Below are 22536 nucleotides of genomic sequence, written 5' to 3'. Positions count from 1 at the left end.
AAGCAACTGTCTGTCATTAATGGAAAAACTGGTAAGATTTGAATAAAGTCTGTGGTTTAGCTGATAGCATTGTACCGATGTTAATTTCTCAGGTTTTATAAATGTAGCACAGTTATAGAAGATGTTAACATTAGAGGAGGCTAGGTGGAGGTGCACGGGAGCTCTCTGTACTATCTCAATAACTCAACTGTAAATCCAAAATTATTTTAAAATAAAAAATTTGTTAAAAAAAAGAACCATCCTTCAACTTTGTCTTCTTCCAGCTATTGCTGTCTCCCTCCCACATTTCACAGTTAAGAGTGTTGAAAGCACAGTCTTGTGTAATTGCTATTTCCACTTGACTACTTTCCATTCCCTCTAATTCTACTACCAAAACACTTCTGAAGTAGCACCAATCAGGATCATCAATTACTTCATTATCTTTTTTTTTTTTTTTTTTTTTTTGCAGTACGTGGGCCTCTCACTGCTGTGGCCTCTCCCACTGTGGAGCACAGGCTCCGGACGTGCAGGCTCAGCGGCCATGGCCCACGGGCCCAGCCGCTCCGCGGCATGTGGGATCCTCCTGGACCGGGGCACGAATCCATGTCCCCTGCATCGGCAGGCGGACTCTCAACCACTGCGCCACCAGGGAAGCCCCCATTATCTTATTTTTAACTTATTACTTTTCTCAATTACAAAAGTAATTTAAAAAACTTATTGGGGGGGGAGGGCTTCCCCAGTGGCACAGTGGTTAAGAATCCGCCTGCCAATGCAGGGCACGTGGGTTCGAGCCCTGGTCCAGGAAGATCCCACATGCGGCAGAGCAACTAAGCCTGTGCGCCACAACTACTGAGCCTGCGCTCTAGAGCCCACGAGCCACAACTACTGAGCCAGCATGCTGCAACTACTGAAGCCCGTGTGCCTAGAGCCCATGCTCTGCAACAAAAGGAGCCACCACAATGAGAAGCCCACGCACCGCAACAAAGAGTAGCCCGCACTTGCCGCAACTAAGAGTAGCCCGCACTTGCCGCAACTAGAGAAAGCCCGCACGCAGCAACGAAGACCCAACACAGCCAAAAATAAAATTAATTAATTAAAAAACCCCAAAACTTATTGGGGGGGAAGTCATAGTCAATATAAGAATGTATATTTGCCTTGAATATATGCTTTAATTTTCCCTATTTGACTCCCCCATTCCTCCCAGCCAAGATATCCACTGCCAACAGTTTGGTGCACATGCTCTCAATTTTTTCCTTATTTTTATACACTATCTGCAATGTTTTTCTACAAAATCATACTATAGTTACTATTCTGCACCTTGCTTTAATAATTAATGTGCTTTTAAGACCTTTCCACGTTACACAAAATCTTAACCACATAGTATAATATCATATATAACATATACGAGGACTTCCCTGGTGGCACAGTGGTTGAGTCCACCTGCCAATGCAGGGGACACGGGTTCGAGCCCTGGTCCGGGAAGATCCTACATGCCGTTGGAGCAACTAAGCCCGTGTGCCACAAGTACTGAACTTGTGCTCTACAGCCTGCTAGCCGCAACTACTGAGCCCGCATGCTGCAACTACTGAGCCCACACGGCTAGAGCCCACACTCCGCAACAAGAGAAGCCACCGCAATGAGAAGCCTGTGCGCCACAACAAAGAGTAGCCCCCGCTCACCGCAGCTAGAGAAAGCCCGTGCACAGCAACGAAGACCCAACACAGCCAAAACTAAAATAATCAATTAAAAAAAATTATATATGATATATTAGTATGATGGATGTAGGTACCATAATTTACTACTACCCCACCGATGGATATTTGCATTATTTCAAATGTTTAAGTATTACAAAGAATCCTGTAATAAATATCCTTTTACTTTTATTTTATTTCACTAGTGAGTTTCTCTCAATGATCAGTCCTAGAAGTAGAATTGCAGGATCAATGCGTACTAAACGTATTTAATATTTTAATAGGCATTGCCTAATTGACTTTTCACTAACAGTGGATGAGAATATTCCTCACATGCCGAATATTATCGATCAAAAAAATCTGCCAACTGTTTAGGTTACAATTTATATCTCACAGTTGCTTTATATTTGATCATTAGTGAGGCTAAGCATTTTTTGTATATTTATTGTTTCTTCTTTGATTACCTGTTCACACCCTTTTACCTTTTAACTGCCAATTGCAAGGGGCACTTCTGTTTTATTTTATTTGATGTCTCTATAGCATCTGGTGTTACTGACCACTCCCCCCTTTAACAAAATTCCTTCCTTCCATGGTTTCTGTGACATCCCTTTTTCCTAGATTTCTTCCCATTTCTCTGGCCACTCTTCAGTTGTTTTTTTTTTTTCATAGGTTTCTCTTCCTCAGTCCCTCCCTGAGGATGGGTGGCGTCTCTCAAGGTTCTGCCTTAGGTTATCTTCTTTACCCACTTTATGTATTTTTCTATAGATGACGTCCTCCTTCTGGTTTCACCCACCAGCTGTCTGTTGATGATTCATGCCCTATTAACTCTAGCCAGAAATCTCTCCTTACCTCTCAGTTCTACCTGGAAATCCTATAGACATCTTAAATTCATCCTTGTCTGAAGCTGAAGTCTCGCCTCTCCTCCGTTCACTCCTCACTCTCTAATCTGTTTCTTTTCCTGAATTCTCCATCTTGGTGAATGGGACAATTATCTTTTCAACTGTCCAATGTGCCTGTTCTCTTATGCCTCCATGCTGTGCACGTGCTGCTTCCTCTGCCACTCCTTTTGCCCCCTTTGCTTAGCTAATTCCTAGTCATCCTTCAGGCTCAGTCAGGCACTGCTTCTTCTGGGAAGTCTTCCTTGACATGTCATAGTCCAGGTTATGAGTTCCTCCTAAATTCTCCCCCAGCACCTTGAGTATTTCGTTAATATGGTACTTATAACACTGGGATCATAAATTCTACTTTCCAAACTCTAAGCAGTTCCTTGAAGGCAGGGACCACATCTTATTCCTCCTTGTGCCTTCAGCACCTGGCACATAAAAGATGCTCCATAAACGTTCATCCATACTTGCGGTATCAACTTTTGTCATCCTACTGTCTTGAACCTAGTCCAATCAGGCCTTTATCCCATCACTCTCAAATAGTACAAAGTGACCGGTGGCCTTCATATTGCCAAATCTGATGGTCAGTTCTCAGCCTATCTGTGTGTTTGACTCTGTTGATAACATGTCTTTTAGAAACACTTTCTTCACTGGACATCTGGCACTCCGTTCTCTTATTTCCACTGCTATCTCACTAGCTGCTCCCTCTCAGTCTCCTTTGCTAGTTCCTCCTTCTATCTCCAACCTTTAAACAACAAGGTGCCCTTGAGCTCCGTACTCAGACCTCTTTTCTAGCTGTACTCACTCCCCAGGTGATCTCATGCATCTCTTATCTTTACAGACCACTGATACTTTGATACACACACATCTCATCTCCAGCCTGGATCTCTTCCAATTCCAGATTTGTACATCCAGGTTCCTATTTGACTTCTCCACTTGGATGTCTTAATAAAGAATTTTACATTTAACATGTCCAAAACTGAGCTTCTAATAAATATTTCCCCTTCTCTAAACCTGCTTTTACTGTCATCTTCCCCATCTCAATGGCATGTTTCCTGGTGTTTGGGCCAAAAGCATTGTTGCCATTCTTTTTCTCTACCTTCACTATAAATCCTGCCACTTCTCATCACCTATACAGCTACTATTCCAGTCCGATCAATTATCATCTTTTGCCTAAATCACTGCAATTGTCTCGTAATTTGTCTTCATGCTTCTGCCATTGCTCCTCTAGTCTCTTCCTCCTCTTTTTAAAAATTTTAGTTAGATCACATTACTCCTTTGCACACAAACCCTCCAAAGGCCCCCATTCGATCAGAGTTAAGGTCCAGGTCCTCACAATGGCCCTACATGACATTTCTTTTCCTATTCCTCAAATACACTTAGAATGTTCTTGCCTCGAGGCATTTGCATGTGCTCTTATCTTCTGCCTGAATTATTTTTCTCCCTAGCTCATGTCCTCAGACCTCTGCTCAAATCTCTCCTTGACCACTATACTCATCCTCCTTACCTGCTTCAGGTTGTTTCATACCTGACACATCTTTATTGTCTGCCTCTCCCACCAGAATATAAACTCCATGGTGGCAGAGATGTAGTCTGTATCAGTGCCTAAAGCAGTGCTTGGCATATAGTGGGTGCTCTATGAATACTTGCCAATTGAATAAGTGAAAGGAAAAAAAGAAGGAAGAAAAGAGAAAGGGGAAAAATAACACGCAAGAGAGAGAAGGAGGAAAGAAAAGAAAACAGCAGCTGAGCGAAATGATGGTAAGTTTTCTTACAGTGCACCAGAGGGGAACCATTCTCGAATTACAGGAAAATTAAGTCAAAGACCCGTCAGCATTGCCTCCTTAGAGAAAACAAAGTGACAGGGGCATGTTATGTTCTAATTTAAATAGGTTAGGTACTGAAAGCTGCCAGGAGGATGTTTTTGTAATGCCAGCCAAATTAAAGAATTCTTGCCCAAATATGTGAGGTTTTTTTCCCTCGTACCATTAAATCAAGTAAGATCTCAAAAGAAAAACACTATCCAGCCCAGCTGGAAGTTAGCCAGCGGGAGAGTACACATGGGTATGAGCTCAGGGCTGGTTCTGAGGTTTTCACCTTTGGTGGATCCTGCAGCTAAGAAACTTGCTAACTAGACTGGGTCAAGAGGTTTGATTTAAACAAAGAACCCAGGGGGAAATGACAACAGCTGCACAGCTGCTACCACTTAAATGCAGAGAAACATTCTGGTTGTTTGATTTGGAAAAAAGGAAACAGCCTGGGAAGCCCTGTAGCCTAATTTGAGCAGAAGCAGTAAGCCATTTTATAACCACAAGCAAAGTACTTGGCTTTCTATCCTTAACTCAGGAAAGAAAAAGTGGCTCAAAAGGAGAACCTCAGGGAAAAAATAAGAGTCTCTGCACCTGAGCCAAGTTCTCCTGAGCAAATGATTCACCAGTCAGACCAGCAGGCACACATGCCCGGCTCAGCTGACTCGGAGCCCACGCCCCGCAGAGGCTGCAGGTGGCTGAGCCACGTGGGCTCTGCCTGTGACGTTCCACATGTCCGGGGCCTTCCGAATACTTACACTTCTCCTCTTTTCCATGTTTGCTTCTTCAGCTGCTTTCTGGTACCTTCAGAGAAGAGGGGGGAAAAAAAGAGAATGTCCTCAAATTAAATTTATATTTTTACTCTTCCAAACTTTAAGAAAACCACTTCTGCACACCTATCTCTGCCAGGGATTATCTTGAATCAACTCTATCAGAAGAAGCAGAGAATCAGAGCAGCCCTCACTTTCTGCACTGTGGCAGTCATCTGCTCTAAGAGAAAGATCCAAGACAACGAGGTCAAATGCTGGTAAACAACTGGAGAGAACAGAAAGCCTGGGGCTTTTTTCTGTTTTTTAATATTTATTTATTTGGCTGTGCTGGGTCTTAGTTGGGGCCTGCAAGATCTTTAGTTGTGGCATGCAGGATCTAGTTCCCTGACCAGGGATCGAACCCGGGCCCCCTGCATTGGCAGCACAGAGTCTTAACCACTGGACCATCAGGGAAGTCCCAAGCCTGGGGTTTTGAAGTTCCAGTTTCATCACTTATTCACTGTGATCTCGGGCAAGTCAACCTCTCTAAGCCTCAGTTTCCTTATCTAGAAAATGATGTACTATAAAGCTGGGAAGATTAAACAAGATCACATGCATAAAAATGCTTTGGAATTAGTCAAAGGATATAGCATTGCATTAGTCCTAGGTTGCACATTTCCCCCTCATTCATGACTCTGAAATCTTACATTCCTGTCGGCCAAATGATCAAGAGGTAGTCATACTGCCTGTATGTGTGTGAACTTAGTCTATGCTGTTGGTACTGTTGATTTTGCTCAGTTAAATGTATTTGATGATATTATACATGTTTTAAATGCCACTTAAATGTCTTTAGAGAGATTACACTACGATTTGCCATTTAAAGAAAAATTGTTTTACTTTTTATAACTTATGCGTAAGAGTGATACGTGAGAAAAGTTTCTGTGCTAAGCAAGCATTGGTCCTTTTAATTAGCAGTATTTTTTACTTAGTGATGCATAAAATAATGGCCCAGCCTACAGTCAGTGGCATCTTAGAGTTGATAAACAGGCTTATATAATTTTATTATTTTAATTTTATTATTACTTTCATCATTTTATTTTATAATTTTTATTACTTGCTCAGAAGATCCCTGAGAAACAACTGAAGTCCCAGGGCTTTTCAGGGGGGATCAGGTTTTCTCCATTTGAAGACAAAGAAAGCTTGGGAGATCCAGGTTACAGCGAATCTCCAAACCACTAAGAACCATCTTAACCTGGCTTCCTCAGAGCCTCTGAGTCAAGCACTGAAGGCAGCACCGTCACGTGGAGAATCCCCACCGCGTGCCTTCCTTGGGCCTGCGTGCCTAGAACTCACCAACCCAACCCTAGAAAAGGGCACATTCAACGGGCCATTTGTTCCTGCCTTAAGGTAGAATTTCAGAACTCACAAGGCATTTGGGCAAGGAAAAGGAGATGAGACAAAAAGGTAAAGAGCAGTATGGGAAAGGGCCCATTCCTCTACCAAAACCAACGTTCAACTCATAAATACCTTCACAAGCTCAGAACTTCCTTATTGTGTGTGTTAAACAGAACAACCTCATCCAAAATGGAAGCCAGAGGAAAGTCCTAGATCTGGCACCATTGCTCACCTGCTATGTAACCTGGGCTATATCACTTCATTTACTTGGGCCTCGTTGATGAAATTCAGTGTATCTGAGAGGATTTCTAAGGTCTCTTCCAGTCTTATTATTGTTTAAATTTTAACAGTAATCAGATATCAGTGTCTCATTCACCAAGCTGGGTAATACTCTGAAACTGAGCAGAACTTTCTTATAGGGTAGGGTGAAAGGACTTCCAAAATTTTCTGGGATTTCATTGACCATAGGTTATGGAAGAAAATGGGATTAGAACTGCTATAAATCAAATGACAAGCTAGTAAGATATTTGAAACTTACATTACAGACAAAAGGCTGATTTCCCTAAAATACAAAGAACTCTTACAAATCAATAAGAAAATGATAAACAACTTAATAGAAAAATGGGCATGGCCATAAACATACAGTTCACAGAAAATATCAAATGACTCTTAAACAAAAAATAAGGACATTCAGCCTCAAAACAAAAATGCAAACAACACTAAGAACATTTTTTTATCCATCAAGTAGAAAAAGCTTTTAAAAAAAAAAAGCTAACATACTGAGGGTAAATTAATAAAACCTCTATGGAAGGCATTTTGTCAATTTACAAGAATTACAAAATTACAAAAGCACAAATGTTACGATTCGCCAATTTTATCTTATAGGTATACTCACACAAGCAAAAGTGACTTTTACATTACATTATTTGTCATAGCATTAAATGTGATAGCAAATGACTGAAAACAACCTGAATGTCCATTAACAGAGGACTGGTAAATAAATTATAATGTATTCATGCAATGGAATACTATGCAACTATATAAAGAACAAAAGCACGGTGGTAATGGTTGCACAACAATGTGAATGTACTTAATGCCACTGAAACGTATACTTAAAAATGGTTAAAATGGTATATTTTATATGTTAATATAAAAGGTAATATGTTACGTCCATATTACCAAAAAGGCAATATGTTATGTACATATTACCAAAATGAATAAAACAACCCAGTGTGATACTGGCATAAAGACAGACATGTAGATCAATGGAATAGAATAGAGAGCCCATAAATAAACCCTCACATATACGGTCAAAGGATTTCAACAAGGATGCCAAGACCATCTAATGGGGAAAAGACAGTCTTTTCAATAAATGATGTTGGAAAAACTAGATATCCGCATGCAAAAAAAAGACCTAAGTATAAAAGTTAAAACTATAAAACTCTTAGAAGAAAACAAGGGCAAAGCCTTATGATATTGAATTTGGCAATGATTTCTTGAAATGACACCAAAAGCACAGGCAACAAAAGGAAAAATAGATAAATTGGACTTCAGCAAAATCTGTGAACCAAAGGACACCATCAACAGAGTGAAAAGGCAACCCATGCAATGGCAGAAAATATTTCCAAATCATATATCCGATAAGGGATTAACATCCAAAATATATAACATTTTTTAAAAATAACAAATATTGCTCAAGAAATATGTTCTAGGGAATTCTCTGGTGGTCCAGTGGTTAGGACTTGGCCCTTTCATTGCCAGTGGGCCCGGGTTCAATCTCTGGTTGGGGAACTAAGATCCCACAAGCCATGCCACGAGGCCAAAAAAAAAAAAAAATATGTTCTAAGCACTAGAGAAATAACCAAAAGAGACATAGTTCCTGCTCTCAGGCAGCTTACAGCTTAAATATTAAACACGTACATGCACACAGACGCACACACACAAATATATACACATACACATACATATACACACACATATATACTGTAAATCCTTCAAAGAAAAAGGAGTATTATTATTATTAACTTTTTTTTTTTTTTGGCGGTACGCGGGCCTCTCACTGTTGTGGCCTGCCCCTTTGCAGAGCACAGACTCCGGACGCGCAGGCTCAGCGGCCATGGCTCATGGGCCCAGCCGCTCTGCGTCATGTGGGATCTTCCCGGACTGGGGCACGAACCTGTGTCCCCTGCATCGGCAGGCGGACTCTCAACCACTGCGCCACCAGGGAAGCCCAGGACAGAATATTTAAACAACCTAACAAAGGAACCAAATTGAGAAGGTGGTGGGTGGGGTGTGTATATGTGCGTGCGTGCCTGCGTGCGTGCGAAGGAAAGTCTTGCTGAGGAAGTGACCTTTAGGCTGAGATCTGAAGTTTGATCAGAAGGAGTCAGCCAAGCAAAACGAAGCAAGAAAAGCATTCCAGGCACAGAAGAAGAGCACACAAAGTCCCCAAGGCAAGACAGTGTCTCATGTGTATAAGATATACAAAGAACTCCAATGTTGCTGAAGCACTCTGAGATAAAGGCAGAGGTCAGGAGATGATGCTGGGAGGCAAGGGCTTTGCAGGCTATGCTAAGGATTTTGAATGTAATCTTAGGTACAATGAATGGTCACTGACCCAAGCCATGTTTTTAAAAGAGCAGTGGATGCTGTGTGGAGAATGGACTGGAGGGGGCTGAGAATGGAGGCAGCAATAGTGAGAGAAGATGCTGGCTTGGTCCAGGGTGGTGGCACTAGAGATAAAATGAATAGGTTTGAGGTATATTTCAGAATCAACAGGATTGGTAATGAGGAAGACGAAGTCAAGAATGACTCCCAGGGGGCTTCCCTGGTGGCACAGTGGTTGAGAGTCCGCCTGCCGATGCAGGGGACACGGGTTCGTGCCCTGGTCCGGGAAGATCCCACATGACGCGGAGCAGCTGGGCCCGTGATCCATGGCTGCTGAGCCTGCGCGTCCGGAGCCTGTGCTCCGCAACGGGAGAGGCCACAACAGTGAGAGGTCCACGAACCACCCCCCCCCAAAAAAAAAATGACTCCCAGGTTTCCGGCAGATGAGTCAATGGAAGGAGGAGCAAAGTTGGGGATGGGGAAGACGAAGAGTTCAGTGTTAGCCGTGTTAACTAAAGCATCCACTTGGTGGTGGCAGTGATTAGATACGTGTGTCTAGAGCTCGAAAGAGAGATCTGAGCTAACAATATAAATTTAGGACTTGTCTGTCCACAGATGATACTAAAGCCGTGAAAGTATATGATATCATCTATGAAGAGTGCGTAGTGCAAGAAAAGGCCCAGAACTCAGTCCTGGAGACTCTAACATTTAGCAGTCAGAACCTGAAGAAGAGGCGATAACAGAGAATGAGAAGGAACAGATGGAGGTAACAGGAAAACCAAGAGACTCCCAGAGAAGCCAAGAGAAGAAAAAATGTGGGAAGAAGTGGTAAGGGGTCATTTAAGACAAAGGCTAACAAACATCTCCTTGATTTAGCAACATAGAAGTCCTTGGTAACCCTGGCAGTCCTCTTCCATTATAAATATAATTTATTAACCCATAGTCCTTTTAATGGGCATTTGGATTATTTCCAGTTATCCATCATTACAAATAGTGCTTTGGTGAATGGCCCTGTACATATATTTTTTTCCCCACTTGTACTACTGTATCTGTCTAAGAGTCCCTAAAAATGGAAAGGCAGAAACACAGTGGATTATAGCTAGAAAGAAACTTAGAACTGGCCTTGAACTTATGTTTCCACACCCCTTGGGTAATCATCTACAGTATATTACAGCAATAATACAATATATGAGAGCTGGAGCCAATCAGCAGACAGGTTTATTCTTAGCCAATTGTTCTCCAAGGCAAGGAGAACAATTTACACTGTGATTAGTTGGATAAATAAGCTCAGAGGTTCCCTTCCCTTTACTGTCTTAAAAGAAACGTATATTTAAAGAAAGATCAAAATAGTTTCCATCTTTAGTCCTACCCTTTTAGCACTGAGGCATCTGTAAGACACAGGTGTATACACCGATGGTTGTCTTGAATTGTTTTGAAACTCCCACTCAAATATCGCCACCCTTTATTTGTAATGAAGTACTTGCTAAATAGTAGATACACACCACTACTAGTGGTGTGGAAAGGTTCCACACCACTGCTTTCTTCCAAGTTAGGTCCTTGGTACTTTTACATTTTGACTCTCAGAATGCTAAGAGATGCTGAGGGTACAGTACTTCCGAATTAAGTGTTAGGTCAGGATTCAGGCCTTAGACTTTCCTCAAAGACGCTCAGAGCAACTAGCATTATTCTGACAAAAAATGTGAAGGTCACTGGACAGGGGGAGAAGTGAAGGCATTTTAAAGATACAAATCTGAGGGAAAAAATATTTGCCATGAGATTTCTATAATTAAAATCTTATCTCTCTTCCCTTCCCAGATTTTCTTGTCCTCCAGTCTCCTCTTCACACACAGAATTTAATCTTGCAACTGCTCCTTAATGCTCAGCTGTGAGGCAGGCAGCTGATGGAGGATGCTAAAATTATCTGGGGAGTAATAACAGTGTCTCAACCTTTTCTAAGACCAGAAAACAGAGTTCCTGAGCCATGACTCTTGCTTGTATGCCTTCAAATAGAGCAAAGGTCTCACTGAGCCAAAAGGAAAAAAGAAACTCCCAAGTTTTAGGAAATGTATTTTCTTCTAGAATAATTTCACCACCAAAATGTTACAGAGAAGCAAAGAAGTTAACCAGGGAGATCTGAGGGTCAAATTTTTTCTTAATGAAGGAAGAACAGTCACAGAAAACTAAATATAAACCCTGTTCTTTCTTGGGACTGTGGAATGGGTAAAGTTATAACAAGAGTGGGAGAAGCAGCGACAGGAGGGCAGGCACGGTGGTGGAGGGATTAAGTGTCCTGGATTAAGCTCTGCCACTATCTTGGGATGTGATCTTTAGTCATAATTGCTGGACCACAAGTTCCTTATTTGTCAGAGGAATGGGACAAAAGTTAGCAGTAGTTCTTTTTTGTCGGAGAATCCTCTTTTCAAATGATAACTTAGAACCTCACATATAAAAGGGATCAAAGCAGGACGGCTGGGGTGGAAGGTCACAGGCTCTTCCCGTCTTCCCAGAACTGGCCTCTGAAGAACTCAATTAAGATAGTTTGAAAACCACTGGGCTAGATTCCCTTCAGCTCCCAAAATACATAAGTCAAAGAGGAACCTTCTGCAAAGAAACCGAATTCTACCGAAAGAGTCAAATTTTAATCAAGCAAAGGATTATACTACGCTGCTGTCATTTGTGAGGGAAACCAAAGCTAGCTGTTCAAACTGACTGTTCAAGAGCATCCTCCTTACTCAAACTTAATGCTTTATATAGTATAGAGGTTTAGTAAAAGAAATAAGTCTGGAGTTATAAAGCACTCATAAGACACAAACTGTGATGCTAGAAAAATCACTCTTATGTATACATCCATGTAAAACATTATCAACAGTTAGAAAGTAAAGCCCAGCTAATCTTACAAACAGCAGAGCCAGATTAAGCTTCCTCCAAATACCATTTTTATATTAGTCTCTGGTCACAAACCTCCCGAGGTTTCCTACAGTCTCTTAACTAGGCTTGTATAGGATTTATTAATTCCAAACCCCATAATAGAGATCGTTACAAAATAAGAGAAAATCAGGTCCGTGGTGTTAGAAGTAAAAATTAATGTATGTTTTGTGGAAAACAGTCCTGCAATCTGCTTTGGGAACCTACTGTGTGTGAATCCTCAAAGCCTTAAGCAGTGTCGGCAATATGTCTCCACCAAGTACGAAACCTGGAGAAGGAATCCAGGCTGATTCTCTGGTTTTCACTGTCTTAAGTGCACATCATGTCCTGTCCCATTTCTGTGTCTTACCTCCTATTACTCCCCTTCCTCCGCAATGTCACCACCATCGTCCCGGCCTACCAAATAAAATTCTATTCATCCTTCAAAACCAGTTCATTAGTAGGACCTATGCATCAGAAGAAACATACTAGATAGAAAAAAATCAAAATATTAACTTGGGCAGGTTACTCTCTACCCCTCAGTGTTCTCAACTATAAAACAGGGATAATATCCCTTCCTCACATAGTTTTTTTGTTTTATTTTGTTCTGTTTTGTTGGCCATACCATGCAGCATGCGGGATCTTAGTTCCCCAACCAGGAATTGAACCCGAGGTTCTTGCGGTGGAAGTGCGGAGTCTTAACCACTGGACCACCAGGGAAGTCCCTCCCTCATATCGTTTTTATTAGGATTAGAAATAGTATCGATTTCCATCAAGAGTCTAGTGTAGTACCTGGCATATTGATTCTGATTAATGGCTTCAGGATTTACGGTTTTGCGTAACTGCCATTTGCCTTTATAACCTTTGTGGAGAAAAGACAGTCACCCTACTATTCTATGAGAAGGTGGCCTCTTAAGGTCCCTTTGCACCTTTTCTCTGCAAGATTAAGAAGCCCCTAAAATGAGCAGCTTTTTCCTACTTCCTCTCATCAGTGCTACTACAGGACCCAAATCCTCTATCTTGAGAATTGGCTGGAATGGACAATGACAGAATAAAACAGGGGGATGCGAACTGAGGAAGGGGAGAGAGTTTCACTGAGGTGACCGACCGAGTTAGGCAGGGAAGGAAGTGAAGCCAGGAAGGGGACTGACATCCATGGCCTGGGTGTCCCGGTTTGGCCAAAGAGCAGGGTCAGTGGAAATAAGAAAGTGGAACAAGTAGAAAAGGAGGCTCTAATCAGAGAGTAGGTTTTCCAGATGCACATTTCAGAGATGGATTCTGGGTGACGAAAAGGTTGGGACTAGATGCAGGGGCATGGGAGACAATGTGCAGGTTGAAGAAGTAGGGAGGATCAAGAAATGACAAGTCCATGGGAATTCCCTGGGGGTCCAGTGATTAGGACTCAGTGCTTTTACTGCCAGGGCCTGAGTTCAGTCCCTGGTCGGGAAACTAAGACCCCGCAAGCCATGTGGCATGGCCAATAAATAAATAAATAAGAAATGATGAGTCCAAAGTGTTAGACAGGTCATTTATGTAGGCCAGTGATTCTGCACTGGGGGCACTACTGGCCGGGACATTTGGAAATGTGTGAGAATCTTATTGGGGTCTCTCCCCAACTTTTTTTTGGTTGCCACAATATCATGGGGTACTACTAGCGTTGGGAGGAAGGCAAGAAGATGAACATCCTGCACAAGGAGGATCTGCCTAATCCAAAATGCTAATAGCACCCCCATTGAGAAACACTGAGGAGAAAATGAAGCTGGAAGCTAGTGTCCCCAATGAAGGCAAGGAGCTTGGCACACCACTGTCCTGAAGGGGAGCATAAGAATGCTATGATTAGATGTGAGCTCAAAGCACAGGTTTACAACCTCAGAACTAGGCAAAAAAAAAACAATGGATGGGAAACAGTAGCGGAGATGTAGCACCCCTGACTCCTGGCCCCAGAATATTTCAGGGAAGCATGTGCAGAAAGAGCAGGCGCTACTCAGAAACAGAATGCCTGGCGAGGGAAAGCCAAGTTCAGTGAAAGAGAGGTGGGGCTAGGGAGGGTGAAAAGGGTAAGAATGTGGAGAAGTTTCTCTGCAGAACAGGGAGTTTCCAAGTCCCATTAATCACAGCTCAACACTGTCTCAAATCCTTCCCTTCCTTTCCACTCCTCCCGCCCCCCCACCCTCAATAGCTTTCACTTGGGTTCTCAAGGGAGCCTCAGAATTTGTCTCCGTGCTATCAATCTGTCACCTTTCCAATATACCTTTTACATTGTTTCCAGAAGCATCTTTCTAAATACAAGCCTGATAGAGACTTCCCTAGCAGTTCAGTGGTTAAGACTCCACACTTCATTGCAGGGGACACTGGTTTGATCCCTGGTCAGGGAACTAAGATCCTGCATGCTGCAGCCGAAAAAAAAAAAAAAAAAAAGAGGGCACTAAATACAAGCCCGATCATAAAAACTTTCCATTGTTTCTGTTGTTTATCTAACTAAATCCTAAACTTAGCATGGCACTCAAGGCCTTCCAGCATCTGGCCCTAACTGAACTGTTCCAGTCCCTTCTCCCTTCTGTATTTCTCCATGCTCGACTGACTCCTTGCTTTCCTATTCCCTTTATTCATGTTCAGCTTCCACAAGCCTTTACTTGAACGTTTACTTGAACCAATAAACCTTATTTGTTCTGCTTTACGTTCAAGTTCACGGCTTTGAGTTCGTAAGTCCCTCTCTTCCATTACCAGTGCTTCTTAAACTTCCCTGAAGGTAAAAATCACTAGGATACTTGTCAAAAACACAAATTCCTGGGTCCCATCCCAGATACACTGAATCAGAATCTTTAAGGGAGGAGCCTCAGAAGCCATTTAGGATGGTTTTAAAACATGTCCCCCCAAATCTCTGACATTTCTCTCACCAAAAGGTACAGTCAAATTCCCCTCCCTCTGAACATGAGCCAGCTTTAGTGACTTGGTGCTAATGAAGAGAATGTGGAAAAAGTGATACTGGGGCTCCCCTGGTGGCGCAGTGGTTGAGAGTCCGCCTGCCGATGCAGGGGACACGGGTTCGTGCCCCGGTCTGGGAAGATCCCACGTGCCGTGGAGCGGCTGGGCCCGTGAGCCATGGCCGCTGAGCCTGCATGTCCGGAGCCTGTGCTCTGCAACGGGAGAGGCCACAACAGGGAGAGGCCCGCATACCGCAAAAAAAAAAAAAAAAAAAAAAAAAAAGTGATACTGTATAACTTCTGAGGCTGGGTCATAAAAGGCTACACAACCCCTGGCCCTGACTCCCTTCCTTCTTTGTTCCCTCCTTCCCTCCCTCTCTGGATGCTTGCCCTTGGAACCCAGCCAAGCAAGCCAAGCAGCCACATGGAAAAGCCATATGTAGGTGTTCTGATTATGGCCGCAGCTGAGATCCCAGATGACTGCCAGCATCAACCGCCTGACTTGTGAGTAAGCCTTTAGATGACTAGTTCTGAGATACCGGGGATGGTGAGGGGAACAGAGGCAAGCCCTGCCCAAATTGGAGATTCACAGTAAAATAAGTATTGTCATTATTGCAAGCCACTAAATTTTGAAGATTTTTTTTCCTGTGTAGCAATAACTGGAACACCATATTATTCCCCCCCACCTTTTTTTTTTTTTTGGCCACGCCACTTGGCTGGTGGGATCTCAGTTCCCCAACCAGGGATTGAACGCGGGCCGTGGCAGTGAAAGCCCGGAATCCTAACCACTAGGCCACCAGGGAACTCCCTGGAACACCATATTATTAACAGGTACCTCATGTGATTCTTAAGATGAAGGAAGTTTGGGGACTTCCTCTACTATACAAACTATACTAAACTATAGTATTACATTCCTTGAGGTCAGGAATTAAGTCTTAATAGCTTTCCAGAGCTTGATCCCTTTTTTCTGAAATAGCTTTATTGATTTTCGTTTTTTGATAAGAATAATACATTTGACATAAAAATTAAAGCAATGTAAAAAGCATAACGTAGAAGGTAAAAGAGCTATGCGGTCTCACCCCCCCTCTATGCCACCTTAAGTGATACCCATGGTCAAGAGGATGGAAGGGCAGTGTTTTCCACAGAGCAGGTGGTTGATGGATTTGTCACTGAAGAAAAGGTGACAGTGCAGATTACAGAAACTTCCTACTGGTATTTAGCTGTATTCTAGATATAGCTCCAGAATCACTTTCTTCAAATCTTTACCATCTTTCTTCTCTTACATGTATCATAGCTTCCCATTAATTAACAAACTCTACTAGTGAGGTAAGCTCTGCCCTAAGCTCTATGGCATCTCTATTTGAGTGAAGTTAATGTGCTTACCATCTCTGGTATATTATTAACATACCATTCCCTCAACATTTGTTGAGTGCCTACTATGTTCTAATCACCATGCTACACACTAGGGATATAAAATACGCAGGAAAGGGGCCCTCGTACCAAAACACTCATGGTCCAGAGCAGGGGTCAGCAAACTTTTTCTTAAAGAGCCAGACAGTAAATATTTCAGACTTTGAGGGCCATATGGTCTCTGTTGCAACTCTGCTGCTGCAACTCTGCTGCATGAAAGCAGCCATGGACAATACACAAAAGGACATGGCTATGTTCTAATAAACCTTTATTTACTAAAACAGGCAGCCAGTAGGCTGTAGTCTGCCTACATAGTTTACACTGTTCAACAGAACCTTATGCAATGGTGAAATGCCTCTGTGATGTCCAGTATGGTGGCCACCAGCTACATGTAGCCATTGGCACTTGAAACGTGGCTAGTGCAGCTGATGAACTGAATTTTAAGTGTTTTTAATTTTAATTAATTTAAATTTAAGTAGCCACATATGTAGTGGCTACCCTATTGGACCATGCAGGTATAGAGTGCACCTAATACTCCCTTCAAGTAAAAACCTACCTCAAAATTCATCTCAACCAGAAAGCCTTCCTGACTAGCTTCTGCCCACGGTGTTCACTCTCTCTCGTATTTTATATCTAGTCCTTCTCCTGTTCATTCTGGACTTGCTGACATTTTGCTTAATAACTAATGTGTTTTATAATTTCTTTTGTGTTTATAATTCTTTCTTTCCCCAACTGAACAAAAAGTCAAGTACAGAGAATGTGTATCCTGATTATCATCATCTTCCTTCTCCACAGAGCCTTGTGTGGTACTTAAAATCCAGAAGGTGCTCAGAAAAGCCATTTTACCCCATATACTTCCTTTACCAATCTCCCTGACAGGTGGTAATGTTTGCTCAAGACAGATGGTCCTTTTGGACCAGGATCAGCACTTACTTGGAGAATATTTCTACAATAGCCGATGACTTGTTCTTGTTGACAAGAGAAAGTTCTTTGGCCGTAACCCTCAATGATAGTGAAGTCCATTGCCGTCTATTAAATGGAGTTGATTCCATCTTGTCTACAGATACTGAAATACCTATGTGACAAAGAAAGTCAGAATATCAGACACAGAAGAGGATTCTCCAGCATCCAAGGACTGGCAGCGGTGTGGTGTTAAGTGAGAGAGCAGAGAGCCCTGGAGCAGCAGACTGTAGTCCTCTACCAGTTCTCTCAAAAACTGTAACCTTGGTCAGATGATTGAATTTGGGTTGTAGTTTCCTGTAAAATGAGAAGGTTAGATCAGGTAATCTCTAAGGTCCCTTTCAGTTTCCATCATTTTATGACTGACCCCACTGTGCAAACAGTGATTGGCCTTTCCCTGAACTTAAGCCTGTTCCAAAGTCACATTTGGAGTGAAATGTCCCACTCTTCTGAGTTACATCCCAGGGGAAGTACAATTGGCATCTCTGTAGAGTCAGGTCCAAATTAGGTTCTACCTACATCCAAGTTTTTTTGGCTGCCCTCTCTCCCCAAGTTCTGTAGCAATGACCACTTGGTGCTGGGGAGAGAGCTGTGGATACAGCATAGAATAAAACAAAGAGCATGGGCTTTAAGGCAAGGTAGACTTCAAATGAAATCAAAATTTTGTAACCTTTTCAGTTTTAGTTGCCTCACTGTAAAATGAGAATACCTACCCTTACAGGGTTTTTGATGTGGGTTTTAAGGAGATAATATACTTAAAATACTAGGCATTAATTATAGTAGTATGAAGAACATTTTAAGTATAATATATTAGTACTGGCTTCAAGTCAAAGAATATATACAGCCATGCCCTTGACATCACCTAGACCCTATCCATTAACTGGATTATTTGTTTTTGCCCCAGTAATTATCAAAGGAGTTCCAACCTTTGTTGGAGGTGAGATTAGAAATGAGTCAATAGTTTCCTTATTTGAAGACTGAACAATATAAATGAAAGTGCTACTTGTAGCTCTCCTGACAACCACAGAGCATAACTTATCTGGTAGAAAATATGGTTCATCAGGCACTGCTTCCAACAGCCTTGACAACAGCAGAACACACAATGTGCTTAACCAAGCAATGTGGGCTACCATTTCACACTAAAAGTCCTGTGATGCAAAGTAAGTGATAGGTGACCCAAAAAGACCACACTACTTTTCCACTTGTAGTACCTGTTCTCCCCACTAAAGTCTTGTCTGAAAACAACATTAGTTTTGTTGTTTTTGTTTGTTTGTTTAAATCCCCGTGTTGTAAGACAACATTGAACCCTCTTATGGTAAGGAGCTCTGGTGTCAAGAGACACATGTACTAAATGGGAGTGTTGGCCCCATTACTTAAAGCTGTGTGTCCCTCCCTAAAACTTAGATTTTTCATCCATAACAACAGTACTTACTTCATGGTATCTTTATGAGGAATAAATAAGATAAAGAAAAAAAGACCCTGACATAGAATAAGTAAGCAATAAATGTTAGTTTTTTGTATTATCTCTTCTCCCTGGATAAAATAACCTTAATTCTACACACGTTCTTTGAAATAAACCTGCGTGTATCAAATAATATATGACATTTGTCTATCTGCTTTCCAGTTTGTAACTGACAGACCTACCAGACCTTGGCAGGCGTTTCTCTAACAAGAAAATGACACAGCTGTTTATTCAGCTAAACGTAATTATGTATAACCACAATAATGACCCTTTAAGCCAAGTCCACGAAATACCGAACAACACTTTTAGACATTATTTGGTACAATTATGCTTCCAATGTAAGTACAGGTATAAATGTTGTCAGTTGTAAAGGGATCAATTATGGATCAAAAAAAATACAGAATATATGTTCTCATACTTGTTCATTAAAAAAGGAAAAGCATTAATGGAGTTAGACTCTAGATGCAAGAGAAGTTAAAGTAGGGAAAGACAGAATGAGGACACACTGGGAACAGCCTTGAAAACCATGCTAATAGGATTCCCCGGTGGTCCAGTGGTTAGGACTCAGTGCTTTCACTGCCATGGGACCGGGTTCAATCCCTGGTTGGGGAACTAAGATTCCACAAGCCGAGCGGCATGGCCAAAACAACAACAACAACAACAAAGAAAACCACGCTAAGGAATCTGGGCCATATTCCAATAGTAGAAAGAACTAGCCTGTGGGTGAGCAGAGATGAGATCTAGTTGTCATGTGTCATTCCCTAGCACATGCGTGACCTTTATGGCAAATGAAAAAAAGGATTTCCCTGAGCCTCAATATCCACATCTGTAAGAAAAGAGCTCTGTAGTGGATTACCCAGTCTCAATGGTGGAACACTGGGAGTTTCTGAAAAAGCAAGTAACATAATAAAAGCCATGTTTTAAAAGCTGATTCTGGGACTTCCCTGGTGGTGCAGTGGTTAAGATTCCGTGCTCCCAACGTAGGGGGCCTGGGTTCGACCCCTGGTGAGGGAACTAGATCCCACATGCATGCCGCAACTAAGGAGCCAGCGAGCTGCAACTAAGGAGCACACGTGCCGCAACTAAGAAGCCAGTGAGCTGCAACTAAGGAGCACACCTGCCACAACTAAGGAACATAGCTCCCGCAACTAAGGAGCACGCCTGCCCCAACCAAGACCCAGCACAACCAAATAAATAAATAAAATAAATATTTAAAAAATAAAAGCTGATTCTGCAGCAGTGTGTAACTTGATAAGACAGGAACAGCTTGGAGTCTTATTTACTAGTCAAGAAGATCCTAAAACTGTCTAAGTGAAAGGTAATCAAGGTTTAAATTAGCATAGGTGGGAATGGAAAAGTGGGAAGAAAGAACTGAGAGTTCTTAGAATAAAACGGACTTAGGGTGAGAGAAGGAATCAAAGGTGGCATCATCGAACTTGAACCATTAGAAGGTTGTTGATGCCACTAACAGAGAGTAAATAGAGGAAGAAGAGGAGGAATGAAGAGCTGTGCTTTACACATGTTGAGATCTACATGTCAGCAAGAAAAATCCTAGTGATACACAGCAGGGAGTTGAAAGGTTAAAAATCAGACTCTTAGAAAGAAAGGAACATTTTAAAACATCTAAAAACATCTAGTTACGCAAAGCACGTCTCAATCCTCACAACCACTTTAAAAGATTGGTTTTATTAGCGTACCTTTATGATGAAGAAACTGAGGTTCAGAGATATTAAATAACTTTACAATGATTACTTAGCTATAAAGTAGCAGAGCTGGAATTCAAATCCATATTCTGTCTGATTCCAAAGTCAATTTTCTTTCCACTACGAGTATGAGTAATGATTAAGACCATCACCTTTAGCCAAGGTCGAAAACCGGGCAGCAAAATCTCTGAACTCACCTAGCTGCAACCCACACAAATGATCTTTCGGTAAGAGTGTGGTGGCAAGTATATTCCCAGAATGGTTAGCATCAGAGATAACTTTAAGTTTAGCGTCAGAGGTAACTTTAAGTTTAGCATCAGAGTTAACTTTAAGTTGCTCTGAAAAGAATTTCAGAGAAACTTAAAGTTACCTTGGGCCTGTTTGAAATACTCTCCCATCATGAATATCTTGACTTTCTGGGCTTGCATTAAATGTGTGATATCTCCCCCAACTCACCCACTCTGTCTCAGATGACAGTCCCATTCTCAGACTTCAGGACAACTTCCTTAATCCTAGAAATCCTGTTAAGAGTGAAAAGGGCATGTACAACACCTAAAAAAACTCTTCCAGAAGGATGTATTCGGTTTGGGCTACAATATCCTTGAATATTTTTTCCAGAGGCCCAGTGGATTTTAAGATCCAATCCATCGCATTATCATATACAAATAATGACGGCAGCTATCACTTATCGGGCACTTACTAACTCTAATTCTTACAACACTCCTGGAGATAGACTATTTCCGTTAAAAAACAAACACAAACAAACAAACAAAAAAGCCACCTGTGGTTTATTGAGGTTGAATAATTTGCCTACGGTCATCTAGCTAACATATGGCCCAGGCAGAATCCAGTGTTCAGACTCCAAAACCCAAACTTCAACTGTGAAGGAAGAACTGCTGGATTGGTAGAACTTTGTGCAAGAGTTAAAGGAAACAGATATAACAAAAATAACTCTAAGATTAACCTAGCCTCAGAGACTGGGACAGTGGTACAGCAAGTAATAATGCGATACATAGAAAGGGGAACTATTTGCTAAGAGGAAGATGCCTTCAGTTTCAGGTACATATGGCAGATTTTTACATCAAGAGAGAAATCAAGTAATCAAATCCCGCTTTTTACAGTAAGGGAATTAAGCCACATAAACACCCAATAACTCTCCCAAACTCACCAGCTAGTCAGGATGAGAGCCAGAGCTATTCCCAGTTCAAAGTTGTTTTATCACACCAGGTAGCTTGAGGTGGAACAGCTAAACCCCTTTGGGTGAGCTATAGCCTGGATATAAAGATCTCTGAACAAAGGTCCTTGAAAATAAAGGGTTGGGCAATGACACACTGGGAAATTTGGCCCCAGGTATCTGCTTCCTCAAGAGATTGCTTAGGGTGAGGCCTGGAACTGCTTGGGAAACCAGCTCTAATAAATTCATCTACAGCTTTACCTAACCAAGCGAATTGTCTCCCGGAAACAAGGCTGGGACAAAAGCAAATGAGCTGCCACTAATAAAATCCTGTTCTTAAAAATCCAATCTCATGGGATTGACATATATACACACTACCATGTGTAAAACAGACAGCTAGTGGCAACCTGTTGTACAGTAGCACAGGGAGCTCAGCTTGGTGCTCTGTGGTGACTTAGATGGGTGGGATCAGGGGTAGGGTGAGAGGAAGGCCCAAGAGGGAGGGGATATATGTATACATATAGCTGATTAACTTCGTTGTACAGCAGAAACTAACACAAGATTGTAAAGCAACTATACCCCAATTTAAAAAAAAATCCAATCTCAGTCATATCTTTCTTGCTCTCTCTCTCTCTTTTTTTTTTTCCTCCTGAGATGGTTGCTTGTGCAACAGGCATAGTTGCTTGAACATAACCTCAAAATAGAGAACAAAGTACAAACTCACTTGTTAAGAAAAAATGTTACCTTTTAGAAATAGATTGTAGACTTAATTAAAAGAAAAAGAACAATCTAAAAAACTTCAAGGTGCAAAGGGAAATTCTAAGCAAAAGCAACATGAAATGTGTTCCCACATAATTTTTTTTAGAATATAAACTACATTTATCTC

General features: G+C 41.8%; 1 protein-coding gene and 1 non-coding gene across 5 annotated transcripts in view; both read right to left on the bottom strand.

The window, feature by feature from the left end:
- The window catches only part of LIMA1 (LIM domain and actin binding 1), an 83909-nt gene that overhangs the window by 37546 nt on the left and 23827 nt on the right, over positions 1 to 22536 (bottom strand). For all 4 annotated transcript variants that reach the window (XM_060166259.1, XM_060166260.1, XM_060166258.1 and 1 more), the window contains 2 exons: positions 17285 to 17426; positions 5121 to 5166 (listed from right to left, as the gene is read on the bottom strand). In XM_060166259.1, the coding sequence (XP_060022242.1) occupies positions 5121 to 5166; positions 17285 to 17403 (165 nt within the window). In that variant the 5' untranslated portion in view covers positions 17404 to 17426. Of the gene's footprint in view, positions 1 to 5120; positions 5167 to 17284; positions 17427 to 22536 lie in introns of those variants that run through there.
- TRNAG-GCC (transfer RNA glycine (anticodon GCC)) lies at positions 5513 to 5585 on the bottom strand. Its single transcript has one exon. It is a non-coding gene; the product is annotated as a tRNA-Gly (tRNA).

The sequence above is a fragment of the Lagenorhynchus albirostris genome, chromosome 11 (assembly GCF_949774975.1).
Source record: "Lagenorhynchus albirostris chromosome 11, mLagAlb1.1, whole genome shotgun sequence".
Classification (NCBI taxonomy): Eukaryota; Metazoa; Chordata; class Mammalia; order Artiodactyla; family Delphinidae; genus Lagenorhynchus; species Lagenorhynchus albirostris.
The sequence above is the reverse complement of the archived record's forward strand: the minus strand, read 5'-3'. Positions and strand labels throughout refer to the sequence as shown.